The sequence below is a fragment of the Pteropus vampyrus genome, unplaced genomic scaffold (assembly GCF_000151845.1).
Source record: "Pteropus vampyrus isolate Shadow unplaced genomic scaffold, Pvam_2.0 Scaffold354, whole genome shotgun sequence".
Lineage (NCBI taxonomy): Eukaryota > Metazoa > Chordata > Mammalia > Chiroptera > Pteropodidae > Pteropus > Pteropus vampyrus.
In genome coordinates, this window is record NW_011889135.1 from 334,322 (window position 1) to 349,867 (window position 15,546).

At 38.4% G+C, this 15,546-nt stretch overlaps 1 protein-coding gene across 1 annotated transcript in view; it reads left to right on the forward strand.

The window, feature by feature from the left end:
- Positions 1–15,546, forward strand: part of DOCK8 (dedicator of cytokinesis 8) — a 162,898-nt gene that overhangs the window by 114,411 nt on the left and 32,941 nt on the right. Inside the window, exons 26-34 of the mRNA XM_023522678.1 lie at positions 577–746; positions 4,068–4,213; positions 6,165–6,347; positions 6,725–6,854; positions 7,792–7,879; positions 11,643–11,739; positions 13,135–13,269; positions 14,149–14,301; positions 15,354–15,518. Of these exons, the coding sequence (XP_023378446.1) occupies positions 577–746; positions 4,068–4,213; positions 6,165–6,347; positions 6,725–6,854; positions 7,792–7,879; positions 11,643–11,739; positions 13,135–13,269; positions 14,149–14,301; positions 15,354–15,518 (1,267 nt within the window). The remainder of the gene's footprint in view (positions 1–576; positions 747–4,067; positions 4,214–6,164; positions 6,348–6,724; positions 6,855–7,791; positions 7,880–11,642; positions 11,740–13,134; positions 13,270–14,148; positions 14,302–15,353; positions 15,519–15,546) is intronic.

Sequence of the window (15,546 nt, forward strand, 5' to 3'; positions counted from 1 at the left end):
AGAAAGAAAGAGAAAGAAAAGAAAGAAAGAAAGAGAAAGAAGGAAAAGAAAAGGAAAAAAATAGAACACCAATAACAAGTGTTGGCAAACAGAAAATGAAAACTCAAACACTGCTTGTAGGAATGTAAAATGGTATAACTACGGTTAAAAATAATTTGGCAGTTCCTCTAAAGATTAAACATAGAGTTACCATGTGATGCATTAATTCTACTCTGAGGTATATACCCAAGAGAAATTAAACATATATCTACACAAAAACTTGTACACAATAGGGGAAACAGTCTACATGTCCATCAATTGATGGATGGATAAATAAAATGTGATATAGTCATACAGTGGAATATTATTCAATAATAAAAAGGAATGAGGTACTCGATGAACTTTAAAATTTCATGCTAACAACAGACCTAGGGTTAGAACACAGGCAATCTGTCTCTGCTTGATTTTCACATTCTGCTTGATTTTCACATTGTCACCCCATCGTTTAGGAACATTCTGGTCACTCCTTATTGTTTAAGGGCATTTTGGTCAATCTTCCTTCACGATAACCTCTGACGTTCTGTGTTATGCCAACAGGATCAGCAAAGTGCAAAGGAAAGCTGTCAGTGCCATTCACAGCCTGCTTAGTTCTCATGACCTGGACCCACGTTGTGTCAAACCAGAGGTGAAGGTCAAAATTGCTGCCCTTTACTTGCCTTTGGTTGGCATCATTTTGGATGCTTTGCCACAGCTCTATGACTTTACAGGTAACAATGGCTTCTGTTTCCTTCTTTGGATTGATGGGGGCCCTGCCAAATACCCCACTAGAATGAGGTTTCTGTCATTTACTCTTGTGCTGATAGGCTTATGTGAGTAATTCTCTACACTGGTGCTCTCCAGACCTTTCTAATACAAGCCCCAATGAGGTTTTTATTTATTTATTTTTTTAAGGCACATAGCCCTGTGTATATTTTCTTTATTTAGAAATTATTTATTTGTTTGTTTATTCATCCATTCATTCATTCATTGGTCCACTGGTATATAATGGACTTTATAAACCATACATCACTAAGGATGAAGTAATAACGGGATCACTTCCTTTGGAGATCACTGCTATAATGCCTTGAAATAAAGGTGTTACTTTTTTTGTATAAATGTTTAAGCAAAGAAGCAGTCTCAAATGAACCAAGCAATTGTGCCATGCAAAAAAATATCATGTTGTATTTCTGTAGTAGGAAATTCTGCCATAACAGAAGAATTTTGCCTTTAGCACTAAGAGGCTGATTCTAAGGTTGGAAGTCAACATCTCTCACTTAGCAAGAGAAGAAAGGATAAATTATCTCAAAGGGTTTTGCACCTCCCGAGTTTCTATGCATATTACAGTGTGGATTAGGGAATGTAGATGAACAAAAAACTATCCTAGATTTACGAAAAACAATCCTGTCTGCCTACTCTCCCACCGAAATATATACATGCACACAAACAAGATTCAGATCACTTTATAGTGGTTCTTGCTTTTTACCTCAACTCACAAGAAGTTCTTAGAAATTACCATGCTGCTCTCTTGACTGATGAAGGATCCTGGGGTCCAAGGAATGCTTATATAAGCCTAGCATCCTTGCAGGCAATCATCCTTGGAATCTTGGAACCATCCACGCTTTCCTGCTTCCTCTAAATGCAAAGTGTCATGTGTGACTAAGTTGTTTCTAAAATCATTATGGTGATAAATTTTTAGTTCATAAAAATGAGTAAAAAATGGGTGAGGAAATTACAGAAGCAAGCTTGGCTCACAGTGGTGAGTGGGCTACACAATGAAATGCATGCAGCTTCCTCTGGTAGGGCCTGACAGCAGTGCAAATTGAGAAGAATTGTCTTCAGATTTGAATACGTAGCTCAGAGCGAACCGGGTAATTTGCTGATCATTTCTAGAATTTTGTGTGAAAGTTTCTAGAAAGTTTCATTTGAAGACCTGAGACATTTTGTTCCTAAAGCAGGGAACCACGCTAGTACACATCCCCTCAAAGATTCCTTGTTGATTAGAACTTTTCAAATTAGTTACTTGAGATCAGAACTTCTCAGCACTTCATCTTTGAACCTTTTAAATCTTGATGGTTTCTTTACGTATTTGTTCAACTTTATGGTCATGATGTAGCTGACAAGTGGTAAGAAAGTAAAAAGTATTCTATTATTAAGGTTATATAGTGCATCTATTGTATATGGGATCTTTAGATTGATAAGCTAATAAGAATATTCTCTTAAAAAAAAAAAGATACAACTGAATTTAAACTCCAGCCTATTTATTACTACATGTAACATTAGAAAAGATCTTCAACCTTTCAATGACTTCCTTTCCCTTTCTTCAGCTGTAAAATGTGATAATGGTGCCTACATCTTAGGATTGAGATAAAGATGAAGCTAGAAAACGTCTATAAAAGCATTGTATGCAGCAAATGTTTAGATCCTTCCTCCTTTTCCTGTAACCACAACCCTGTGCATATTTAGAGGAAGTAAGAATGTATCCTTAAATTAATCCCAATAATATGATTAGGTCTTGCATTATTGCCATGTGCCATTCATTTTACCATTTGTTTAAAAATCCAATTGCCCTAAAACACAGTAGTGAATTATTATTTTGAAAAATTGAGTTCTAAAAAAAAAAACCGAGTTCTGTTTTTAGAAATTTAGTAGATGGAAATACTGTTCACACTCTAATTTTTCTGAAAAATTGAAGGTCCAAATATTGATAATATTGACAGATCTAATAAAATATGAGCTTTTAATGTATCGATCAGTTGCACGTGTTTTAACACACTTTTCTAAGAACTACTTAAATAAATACTTTCTGTATATGTGATTTGTAGTGTTCTTAAAAACCAACCTTTTAAATGGTGGGTTCTTTTTTTGTTTGTATACATCTAGACCTATGTATAAAAAAACATGTCTATATTACATAGATATGATAAATTAATATTCATTTCAAACATTTGAAATTTAATAAAATATTGCTGAATTTTTAATAATAGCTTGTTATTCTATAAGGTACATGTTAAATTCTGTAACTGTAGACTCCTTTCTATTTGGTCATTATTTAAAATATATGAATAAATTTTTAAAATATTATATTACAAAAAAGTGTTATAAAAAGTTTGAAAATTTTTATTTCCACAATTAAAAAAAATAATTTCTAGCTAATCCTGTACTGGATATTTTGTCTTTTTTATTAGCCTACCTGCATTTCCCTACAGAGAGTAGCAGATAGGTAATGCTAAACATTAGGTTTAAAATCACTTTGCTGACTTTAGTGACTAATAAGAATCAGTCACATGTTGCATATTGGGAAACACCATCTTTGGCTTGACCTTACCCCATTTTTTTAAAACAAAATTTCAGTTCACAGCAAAATTGAGGGGAAGACACAGATTTCCCATATACCTCCTGCCCCCACACATGCATAGCCTCTTCCATTATCAGCATCTCCCAAAAGATTGGTACATTTCTTGTGATTGATAATCTACATTGACACACCATTATCACCTAAAATTCACAGTTTACATTAGAGTTCATCCTTGATGTTATACATTCTAAGGGTTTGGATAAATATATAATATGTATTCGTCACTGTAGTATCCTGCAGAGTAGTTTCTTTGCCCTAAAATTTCTCTGCACTCTGCTTTTTATTCATTCCTTCCCCCTAACCCTTGGCAACCACTGGACTTTTTATTGTCTCCATAGCTTTGCATTTCCCAGAATGTCCTATAGATAGAATCATATAGTATGTAGCCTTTTCAGATTGGCTTCATTCACACAGTAGTATGCATTTAAGGTTCCTCCATGTCCTTTCATGATTTGCTAGCTCATTTTTTTAGCATTGAATAATATTTCATTGTCTGGATCTACCACAGTTTATTTATACATTCACCTACTGAAGGACATCTTGGTTGCTTTCAATTTTTGCAATTATAAATAAAGGTGCTATAAACACCTGTGTGCAGGTTTTTGTGTGGACATAAGTTTTTTACTTTTTCGAATATATACCAAGGAGCACAGTTGCTGGATTGTATGATAAGACCAATGATGTTTCATTGCAGCTGCAGATGCCCGTAGTGGAAAAAATCGCACCAATGGTTTGGATGAAGAACAAGAAGGGACCAGTGCAATTAATCAGAATGTGGCCCTGGCCATAGCTGGGAATCATTTTAGTTTGAAGACAAGTGGAACAATGCTGTCTTCTTTGGTATGTTGCAAATTTCTCCAGTTTATTTTTCATTTTGTGTCTTTTCTCATCTTCTGATGGACCCATTCTTATCTTCACTTACCAGAACCCAGTGTAGAGTAGGCAGTGAGATTTTTGCCTTATTGCTCGATGCTGGAAGGAGTCATTGTGAGTCTGGCAGCTATGGAGGGAAATGGTACAAATGAGGCTGCACACAGTCAAACAGGGTTCTGGCCACATCAAGAGAATCACAAATCAAATTCGGACAGTCTCAGTGGTGCCAAGTTCAAGGCTCAGACAACCAGGAAAGAGGTGAACTTGGGAAATCTGAGATGATTATTGAGAAGAATCAAACCAAGGCTCCCTTGGGTGGGATGCTTGAGCTGTGTTTATCCTATGTATTTATTATTCATACTGTGGCTGGCTTAAAAAAAAAAAAAAAAAAAAAAAAAGAAGAATGAAAAAAAAAGCTTAAAAAAAAAAAAAAAAAAAATGAAAGGGGCCAGTCACTTGGTAGAGCACTTCTAAAGCAAAAGACTTCAGCTTTTCCTGTCCCCAGAGAGCCTATGCAGAGTTGCGTGGCTCTTCATTATACACAGACTCTGTGGGTTTAAAGAGGGGCTGTTTGAGGAATACAACCTCTGACTGCAAAATCTATTTCTGTTCTTTGATGAGCTCTGACTACCCCTTGGTCAAGATAGGGCTGCATCCTCCAGCTTAATTTAATTTAACATTTCACTGTAGAGTATATCTGCAGAGAATTCAACTCGGTTCTCTCCTAGAAAGCAAGATCTAGACCTAATTCTTCTTTGCTGGATGACTCTCTTCCATCCAGTACTTAGCCATCCCCCAAGCCCCAGTACACCTCATGAAAGTTGGAAGGCAGAGAGGTAATAAAGAGAAAAGACATTTGAGAGTTGACATCACTCATCCTACGGTTTGATAAATACTGTATTTTATGACCTTGTCTACCTTTTTAATATCCATCTTACTGAAGTTAACTGTTTGAGGTGGTGTATGTCTTTTACATTGTTATTTGATATAAGGGCAAATGCCCAAATATCTAAAGCTCACGTGTCAGGAGATATTCCCTGTGAAGTCATCTAAAGATTTCATATCATCTTGTCACCATACTCAGAAAAACTAAAGTTAAAGGAACTTCATAAGCCCAGCCATTCCCATCCAAAATCAACATTTCCTCCACATACTCACAAATTCCTCATTGCAATTTCACCACTACATTCCACTGGATATTAGCTACGCCACATGAACCAAGGGTGCAGCTGCATATTGTTCTTTGCGTAGATTTGATAAGTAACAGAAAGTGTGCTCAGCACTCTAAAATGAACACTTGTGGCCAAAGTATTAAAGCAAATAGCCTGAACTCCCACACCCACACCCCCAGGAAAACATAAATTGTGGTTAAAGTCTCATTACAGAGCACTCCAGTAAATTATGGATTTGATTAATTTGCTGAGCAGTTCATGACTTTATGTTATACTTTGGACTCTGTGACAAAGAAGCTAAATCTTGAACAGTTAGGGTATTTCTGGAACCCAGCCAGGCTAGTTCTCTGCTACAAGACTCTGCTATAAGTTGTCTAATGTCCAGATTGAAGGAGAAATACTTGGAGATCTTAGCAGCATGGGAGCCCCTTGTTATCACTGAGATTGGGGGAGGGATGGTCAAGGTCCAGGGCAGACCACCAGACCATAGTGCTCCTCAGACAGATGGCTCCCACAGTTATGTGGTTGAAAGTCTGGCTCAAATACTGCCCGAGCCAGCCCCTTTGCTGAGCATCCCAGCTCAAAGAACACGGCTTCCACTGCCTGGGAAAGACAGAGTGCCTGGAAACAGAACCCCAGCCAAGGAAGAACAGTTACTGTGTTTAAGAGATTAGCATCCCTTAAACTTTCAATGTTTCTGTTGCTCAACTTTTCCTGCATTCATCTCCCAACCTGCCTGTTTCCAGCCCTATAGGCAGTACAACATGCTGAATGCCGACACGACCCGGAACCTCATGATTTGCTTCCTCTGGATCATGAAAAATGCAGATCAGAGCCTCATTCGGAGGTGGATTGCTGACTTGCCATCAATGCAACTCAACAGGATTCTAGATCTCCTTTTCATCTGTGTCTCATGTTTTGAGTACAAGGTAAGTGCGGGGTGGCTCAGTTTTGCACTAGCTCTTATCTTCCAAATTCCGTTCTGTCTTGTCACTGTTCCCCTTTGTTTGGGCAATGGAGGCATCAGTAATTTTTCTTATTTCTGTGTTAAATCCATAACCTATTTGCATATCCATAAGCTAGTATCTAGATATTATAATTCTACAGGGAAAGGATCCCTGCCTTCTGCAGAGAGAACCCCATTCCCATTAACAGGATTTCAGCCATAGAATCCCACAGAACAAAGTCTCTGTGTAGCACATGTCTAAACTGGCCAATGTCACCATGGAGTGCTCTGTATTCAGGATTCTCCCCATGGGCAGAGATCTCACCAAACTAAATGTCCTTCTGCCTCTGTCCTGTCCAGGGAAAGCCGAGTTCTGACAAAGTCAGTACCCAAGTTCTGCAGAAGTCGAGGGATGTCAAGGCCAGACTGGAAGAGGCTTTGCTCCGTGGGGAAGGGGCCAGAGGGGAAATGATGAGACGCCGAGTACCAGGTGTGTTGGATTCGCCCTCCTCTGCTTTCTGTCAGAGTTCTGCACCTTTCGTGAGAAGCAATGTCTTCCCAACATGAGTAGACACCATCACTTTCTTAAGATGATACTGTAATAGAAACAAGCAGGTTCCGGGGTTCTGTGCATCATGTGTGTAATGTTAGCCCTGTGCCTCTAAGGGAAAGCTGCTTTCCTGGACCACAGAAACCCCAGAAATGTCCTCAAATGGCATCTTCTATTTAAAACTTGTTGTTGATAGAAGGTCATATCCAGGAATGTGAGTCATAGGATGAGATGAATGGTGTCTCTCTTAAGGCTGAAGTCTCTCCACTAGTCTGCATGGAGTCTGGTCAAGATGCTGGATACTTTTGGTTCCAAGACCATCTCCCCAAATTACTCAGGGCACTATTAGCATGGAACCAGTCCCCACAATGGTCTCAGAGTGTTCCAGTCCTCCAGGGACCCCACCATACCAGCAATGATCTCAAAAAGGCTGAGCTCATCACTGTGGAATAGCATAAAGTGCTCAGGTACCCTTGGTTTTATTGACTGAGCTCAAAGTACAACAGAGGGACAGCTCATTCTATGCAATGGGACGTAACAGCCAGGGACTTGAAGGGAGCTCTGCTTTTTCTGCACCTTCGTTTGACACCCACACTGTCCTTTTCAGTAGCTCAGCGAGAACCTACAGCATTCGTGAGAATCATGCTCACTGACACCCCAGAAGGCAGGAGTTCTTCTAAAGTTCTAGCTTACCAATAAAAGAGCAGGCCAGCCTGTCATGGGCATGGGCTTCGTCTCCTACCAGCATCCAGCATGGACTCTAATTAACTGAAGAAGCAGTGCTGAGTCCTCTTAGTTGAGCTTGTTATGGAACTTCTGGTTATCGTGGAGGGTTTCATGCTAATCAAATTCCTATCATACATTTCTTAACTCCTAGGGAATGACCGATTTTCGTGCCTAAGTGAAAATTTGAGATGGAAGAAAGAGCAGACACATTGGCGGCAAGCTAATGAGAAGCTAGATAAGTGAGTCACTCAGCAACTTTGTGTTACTTTTACCTAAAGTTCCAAACTATTTTTCCCAGGCTACTTGTATTTCTGAAACAACTACATCCTTCCAAGGGTAAGAAAATGAATCATTATCAGTGTAAATTCAGTTCATCCAGGGACTCAGTATAATCAAAGGTATAAGGAATTATGATTTTGGCTCTTAAACATTTATCACATTGTTAAGCTTTTAAAGAAAACTAATATTTAGCAATCTCAGAGAGCTTAGCAAAAGCTGCTGATGGGAACAGGACAGGGTACCCAAGACCACATAATTTCAATTTATATTTCTACTCCAGAAATATGCACAACGATGTATATTCAGGGATATTTATATCAGCATTACATAAAATTATTTAAAAATTGGAAACATTCTAAATGTTTAAGAATAGGGAAATATGTAAGAAAATATTAGGTTGGCAATAAAATGTCTTGAAATCATTTTAATGACATGGGAGATGTTTATGATATAATGTTAAGTGAACAAAAACAGGATACTTTGTTTTAGAGAAGAATCTTAAATCTCTACATATAGAAAATGTATTTTTAAAAGACTGGAAGGAAATTTATCAAAATATTAACAGTGGTTTTCTTTTGGTGTTGAAATAATTGATGTTTTCTTCTTTATACTTTGTTGTATTTTCTACAATGGATGTATTATGATGTATATTATCAGAAAAAATATATAAATAAGTGAAAGAAGAAAAATCCTGCTTGGATTGCAATATATGATATATATATGCAATAATCTGGATATATGAGGGCATAAAACAAAATATGTTGAATATATAGCACATGTTTGCTATTCCTCTTTCCAGCAGGTAGCCTAATGAATCCTAGGGTTCACTGAGCAAAACATTACACAGCTAAAGACAACCCCCACCAAACCCTTGATGAGGTGTAGGAAAGGTCTCCCTATTGTGTATGAAGCACCCATCATAAGGGAGTGGAGGGTGGGGCGGACTTGAGTAGCAGTGTTGTTTTGTAAATCAGTATAAGTTACTGACTTTGTTATTGCCGGAGAATGCATCATTCTGGTTCACTTATAGGACTTTTAGGAACCTAATTTATTTTAAACCATTGAAGAGATAAACACATTTTTATTACCGATGTTACTTCAAAAGTCCAGTTTATTGGTCTTATTGATAATATCCATTTGCTTTGGGTATTTTATTTTTTGCTCTAAGTCCCCTGAACTGACTTGTAAGATATTTGATTCTCAGAGTCCATAAGTTCTAGTTCAGGCAATGAACAAAATAAAATTTTTTTAAAAAATGTATGTGCAGTAGGTGCTACAGAAATACATAGGTGATTAAGAGCATCTGCTCTATGAGATTAAAAAAAGAGCCTAACAAGGCATGTTTTGCCTGAGCTGTGTAAATTGACGTTTTAGAGGAACCTTTCCCTTTTGCCTGAAGAAATAACACCATCTTGAGGTTTTCCATGCAGGGCTTCTCTGTTCTCTCTAGGCAGTTCTCAGCCTGAGCTACTTGGTGGGCTGCTCACTGTCAGAGCTAAGGATTCACCTCCATAGATCTTCAGGGTGATATCTTTTTTTTATTATTATTATTTTAAGAAACTGTTATAAAATTGCAACTGCTCAATTTAGCTATTTGGAAAACATTTTGTAATAACAGTGGTGTCTTTAACCTTTTTCTTTCAGAACACTTTTCAGTTATTTTGGCTGTTTCTTTTAGAGCAGTGATTTTCAACTTGGACTGTATATTAGAACTACCCAGGAGCTTTAAAAGCTTCTGATGTCCAGATGCACTCATAGCCAATTAATTCAGTCTCCGGTGGTAAGACCCAGAAGGCAGTAGTTGACAAAACTCCCCATGTGATTTCTATTGTGCAGTCAAATTTGAGAACAATTTTAAAGGAATAGTTAACAGGCTTTTTAAAAAACAGATCAGTGATGGTGATGGTTGCACAACAATGTGAATGTACTTAACACAATTGAACTGTACACTTAAAAATAGTTATGATGGTAAACTTTATTATGTGTATTTTACCACAATTAAAAAAAAAGATCAGGATACTCTAGATCTTCACTGTCCAATATAGTAGCCGCAGTGGTACAATAAGAGAAAAATACACACCAGATTTACAAATAAAAATATATGAAATATCTCATTAGTGAGTTTTATATTGGATTTTGAGACAGTACAAACAAAAGAATGTAAAACATCTCATCAGTAATTTTTATAGTGATTAAACATTGACAATATATTTTAATATATTGAATTAAATAAAATATATTACAATTAATTTCACCTGGGTTTTTTTTACTTGTTTTTAGTGTGGCTACTACAGAATAGAAAATGACATATGTGGCCCCCATTATGTTTTTGTTAGATAGCATTGCTCTAAATCTAAACCTACCAGTAAATTAATAAAAAGTAGCTTTTATAGTTCATTTATTTCACACAAATATTATCACTTGGAGAATGAGAAAAAAAGTAGAGCTACTTGAGACCAAAGAGCCTGCGTTAAGCTTGAAAACATTTAAACACAGGAAAATATTTATTCTGAGCCCTCAATGGCATGTGAGCAATGGCACTGTCCCATTACTGGGTGAAGGGGACTTGAGATCAACTGGTGATCTGGGTCCTAGGATTTTTTTTTTTGCCTCTCTTTATTTCCCACCCGCCCCCCCCACCCCTTCCACCCCAGACCTATAGATGTTGCCGTCTCCCTTTAAGAACTGGATCTCTGAAGGCAGGGCATCTCCTCCCATGCACTCCTGGCATGCACCCGGGCCCTGGCACCCCCAGCGCACACGGGGGCCTGATCCATGGCTCCACCTGGGGTGTGAACCCTGGACCTTCTGCGTATAAAGCAGTTGTGCTAACCGCTACACTATGGAGCCACCCTGGAGGTGGCACCCCAACCCCTGTGCTCACATTTTGGTCACTGAGACATCTTGGGAAAGTCAATTCGTTACACTTTTCTTTCCTAGCAACCAAATTTAGATGATACAAAATGATCCTTTTCCAGCTTCACTTGGATTTTATGAGAATGGATGAACTAGTGCATAAAATGCTCTGAATCCTTAAAACTAGGCTTAATAGAGAAGCAGCACCAAGCAATTTCCCATTCTCTAGTGAATAATAAGCAGGAACATCAAGTAGGATGTTAGATGGCCTGCCCCATAGGAAGGCAACCATGCTGCCTATTGGAAAAGGACGAAGGCCCGCACTTGACTGGGCAACCCCAAGGCAGTCTTTGGGAAGTCAAGAGACTGACTCTTCCCTGACTCAGTTCTGAAGCATCACTCCTTTCCTAATCCAGCGGCATGGCTGTTTGCCAAATTCACATCCACCCGGTCTTACTCCCTCCAGCTTGTTGCAGAGGCTTCCCTTGGCTCAGATCTAGAGATGGTTCTCATGCATGAAATGCAGGAATGGTCCTGAGGCTTTAAGCAGCAATCTGATTGGCTAGTCTTAATTGCCAGTAGCAACTAATAATTGCTACCCATTTTGTTATTTCTTTAATTGTCATCATTATTCATAATAGCGGAGATGAGGATGGCCTGGAGACTCTACCTAGAAAATTTTTTTAACCAGACACTAATCACAAAAAGTACCTGATGCTCCTTTGTTACCTGTAACCAGCTGCTTTGTATTCACTCCAAGATTGACTATTCAGAAGATTGCTTTATGCCTTATTGCATAGATTGCTATCATTGGGCTATGGCCAGGTTGGATGTGTGCTTTAATTTGTGTGCTTTTTTATTTTTTAGAACAAAGGCCGAGTTAGATCAAGAAGCCTTAATCAGTGGCAATCTAGCTACAGAAGCAAATTTAATCATCCTGGACATGCAGGAAAACATTATCCAGGTGAGGGCAGCAAACACCTGATCTTTTCAACATGAATTTGTTTACCAAAATTTATAAGAAAGAATCCTGTATAGAAACTTGTGAAAAGAAATAAACATGATCCCAAATTCCCTTTTTTAAAAATATGAAGTTGGGCAGTTCGCTATTTACAATTGTGTCCACTTTACAATTTCTAGAGATAATGAATGTTCTTCAGGCTTCTTTGATTTGCTGTTCACTTGGAAAGAGTTAGGTGCTTCATAAACTGACTCTCATTGTTAAATCTGCCTGACTGTATCAAATTTATAATGTGGGTTGTGGGCTTTTAGTTCAGTATCTAGAATAGGGATGGTAGCTAGGTTCTTTTTGATAGGTCAACTCCAACTGAATTATAGTCGATGTCCGGTAAAATAGCTAAAATTATGACTGGATTAGGTAAAAAAAAAAGTGTGAGTTGTGTATGTTTTGGACACAAATTAGTGAAGGAAAGTCATTTGTGCCATGAATTTGCCATCCCTGCTGTAGAAAAGTGTAACATCACTGTGAACTTGGCAGTAACACAATTCATCACACTAATTTCACCTTCAAAGTGAATGTTTCCAAAATTCCCAAGACATCTAGGTGATAATGAGTTTTTACTTAATCTAAAAAATGAGTCCTTACATGTTTCCAATGAGAAATCACTCATTAGAGTAGACCTACTATTGCTTTTTAGGGCTAGAAGAAAAAATGTTGTTGAAACACAGTGGTACTGTAGGTATCCAACTTTTAAGTTGTCTAAAATCAAGGTAATTATTGTACAAAAATAAGGACAAAAAGTATGTGGTGTCTTTGATAACTTACCTACTTAGCATCACATTGATTATGTTTTTATATAACACTACTTTGAGTGCTATATACTTAACACCTGTCCTCAAAATGTATTTGCAATTTTCAAAGAAAGCTAAAACTTGTTTTTCATTATCTTTGGTGATGTTACTGTAGCTAATAAACAAGCTTCTATTTAGAAACATCACTGCCACCAAACAGCCCCTATTGTACTGAGAAGGCCACAATTGTGTTTTGAAGCTCATAAGGAAAGCTGTACCTTGTATACAAGGAAAGAACATCCTGAAAACCTATTGCCCCAGATGGAGGAGGTGTGCCTTGTAACTTAGTTTAACAGCCTAGAATTAGGCATAAATCCCAAATCGACTGAAAGTTTTAGAATGAAGTCATTTGGAAAATAAGTCTTCAGCTCTCATGGTAATGGGTAGTATGTGTGGTGCTTTACCAAACCCTTTAAGATCTTAGACTGAGAGAGATGGAACTTCGGCATCCCAGGGCTAATTGTCAGAAGTGTCTACTTGTGTCTTCATGCCTTGCTTCACTGGCACAGCACAGGGATTCAGTGGTGCTGTTCTTCTATTTCCCCAGGCAAGCTCCGCTCTGGACTGTAAAGACAACCTGCTGGGAGGTGTTCTAAGGGTCTTGGTGAATTCTCTGAGCTGTGATCAGAGCACCACCTACCTGACTCACTGCTTTGCAACACTCCGTGCTCTCATTGCCAAGGTAAACACAGAATGCTTGTTTTCGTACTCTTAATTAAGAGTTAAGACTCTCATCTAACTTCATACTTCTCCCTTTAGCTGCACCAAACCCCCAGAGTACTGTATTAAGTGACAGTATGGTAAAGGTCTTATGTCTCCCTAGGAAGAGAGCGGATGCACTAATTCTACGAAAACTCACCATGGAGAGGGAAAACAGGGGCTCTCACACTGAAAATGTGGGATGAACTCTAGCAGTCTGGAATGGCCACTCACTGGAGACATGAGAACACAAATCAGTCAAACAACTTTGCTTTTTTCTCTTTTTCTCGAATACTGAATCTTAGTGAGATTAAAGCCCTATACGTGACCCCTTTTAGTGATTCTTGCAAAATGTCATGTCATAAAATGACAGATAGTTTAGAAATAAATTTATCATAGCCTGAAGAATTTAGATATTCCTTAGGGAAAATGGCCTAATGCAGTTTACTTTCTCCCCCTTTATTGGAAATCTCAGTTGGTGCCTTCTATGTGGAATCTTTTACATTAGAAAGTGGAATTCTGCCCTCCTCTTTCTCTTTCTTAGTCACCAGTAATTTCCGGGGGACCTGGTAAATTCAGGATAATTTCTTCAGAGTTGTGACACTGCCAGTGAATGTAACCTGGCAATTAATTATCCAGCCCTGATCTTAGTTATACAGTTCACAATTAAATCTTAAGGCTACTCCATTGCTTCAATTCATCTTCTGACTCAAGCAGCTCATTATCTTTATGGAGCAGTGCATTAACTCCTCTGGGCTTTTTGCTCGTCCAAGCAGATATTTGCATATTTCAACAAGCATCCAGTCCAGAAAGCATACGAAAGTGCTAAGCAATGCCTAATGGTCCCTTTTGTCTCTCCTAGTTCGGCGACTTGCTGTTTGAGGAGGAGGTGGAGCAGTGTGCAGACCTGTGTCAGCGCGTGCTGCACCATTGCAGCAGCAGCATGGACGTCACCCGGAGCCAAGCCTGTGCCACCCTCTACCTCCTCATGAGATTCAGTTTTGGAGCCACCAGTGTAAGAACTTAGACCAGCTGGGTGACCCAGAATCAGTAGAGACGTCAATGCAAAGCATCAGTTGAGGAAAAGTGTGCAGGCTTGCAATTTACTTCTGTCCTGTGTGAAGGAAACAATTAAATATGTCCACAGATAGCAGCTTTTGTTTGAATTTGCATCCAAAAGTGAATATTAAGACTGATGAATGCAGCGTTTGCCACATGCATATTTCAATTAAAAAAACGAATAAATGTTTGTAGATTAAGAGTTGCCAACTGTGGGGAAAAATACAACAGGCAGGTTGAGAACTCAGAAGAGTTTGTTCTGTTTCTAAATTCTGATTGACTTTGGAAGAGCATTGAAATGATCTGTGCCATCTATACCTGAGTTTTAATTGAAGCTTAGCCTTTGGAGTTCAGTTTTATTGCAGAAGAGTTAACTTTTGCTTTCATTTGTCTAGATTTGGGTATGTTCTTTTGGAATTTACATTTGTGGTCATGTTAATGAGCATGCTCAAGGGAATTAAAAGATAATTTTGGCTCATGAAAGAAAGGCAGGGTCCTTGGAATATATTAGACATAACTATTTAAAAGTCTTTAGGAAATTTCTCAAGGGCCTTTAAGGTAGCCATATTTTTGCTTGGTCCTGGAAGGAAAAGAGAAACAGAAAGTTACTGCCTACCTAGAGTCCAAAATCTCAGAAATCCTGCCCATGGAGATCCTGTTTCTCTGCAATTTAAATAAAGTCTCAGGAAGAAGAATCTTGGCACAGAAGGAGATATCCTGTGACCCTACTTTGTAGGAACTTTCCAGCCTGGCAGCATAGAGGCTGCCCAGGCCTCAGTAAAAATTTAAAGGGAGTTGACAGATTTATGTCAGAACAGTATCCATTTAAACCATTTAAACAGCAGTATGAATCTTGTGCAAAGTATAGCTGACATTTCATTGAGAGAAAAGAAGATGATTGAGACTGGGAAAAAGAAACATTGGAGAGTTATTGCTGTCTGGCTCTACTGCCTTCAGTTATCTGCCAGCTGAGTGCCTCTTATTTGTTCCATCTTTTTCCCGATACAGAACTTTGCAAGAGTAAAAATGCAAGTAACCATGTCTCTGGCATCTTTGGTGGGCAAAGCACCAGACTTTAATGAAGAGCACCTGAGAAGATCCTTGAGGACAATTTTAGCCTATGCAGAAGAGGACAAAGGCATGCAGACCACACTTTTCCCTGTCCAGGTAGATTAAGAGCATGCCTTGTATCATGCATGGG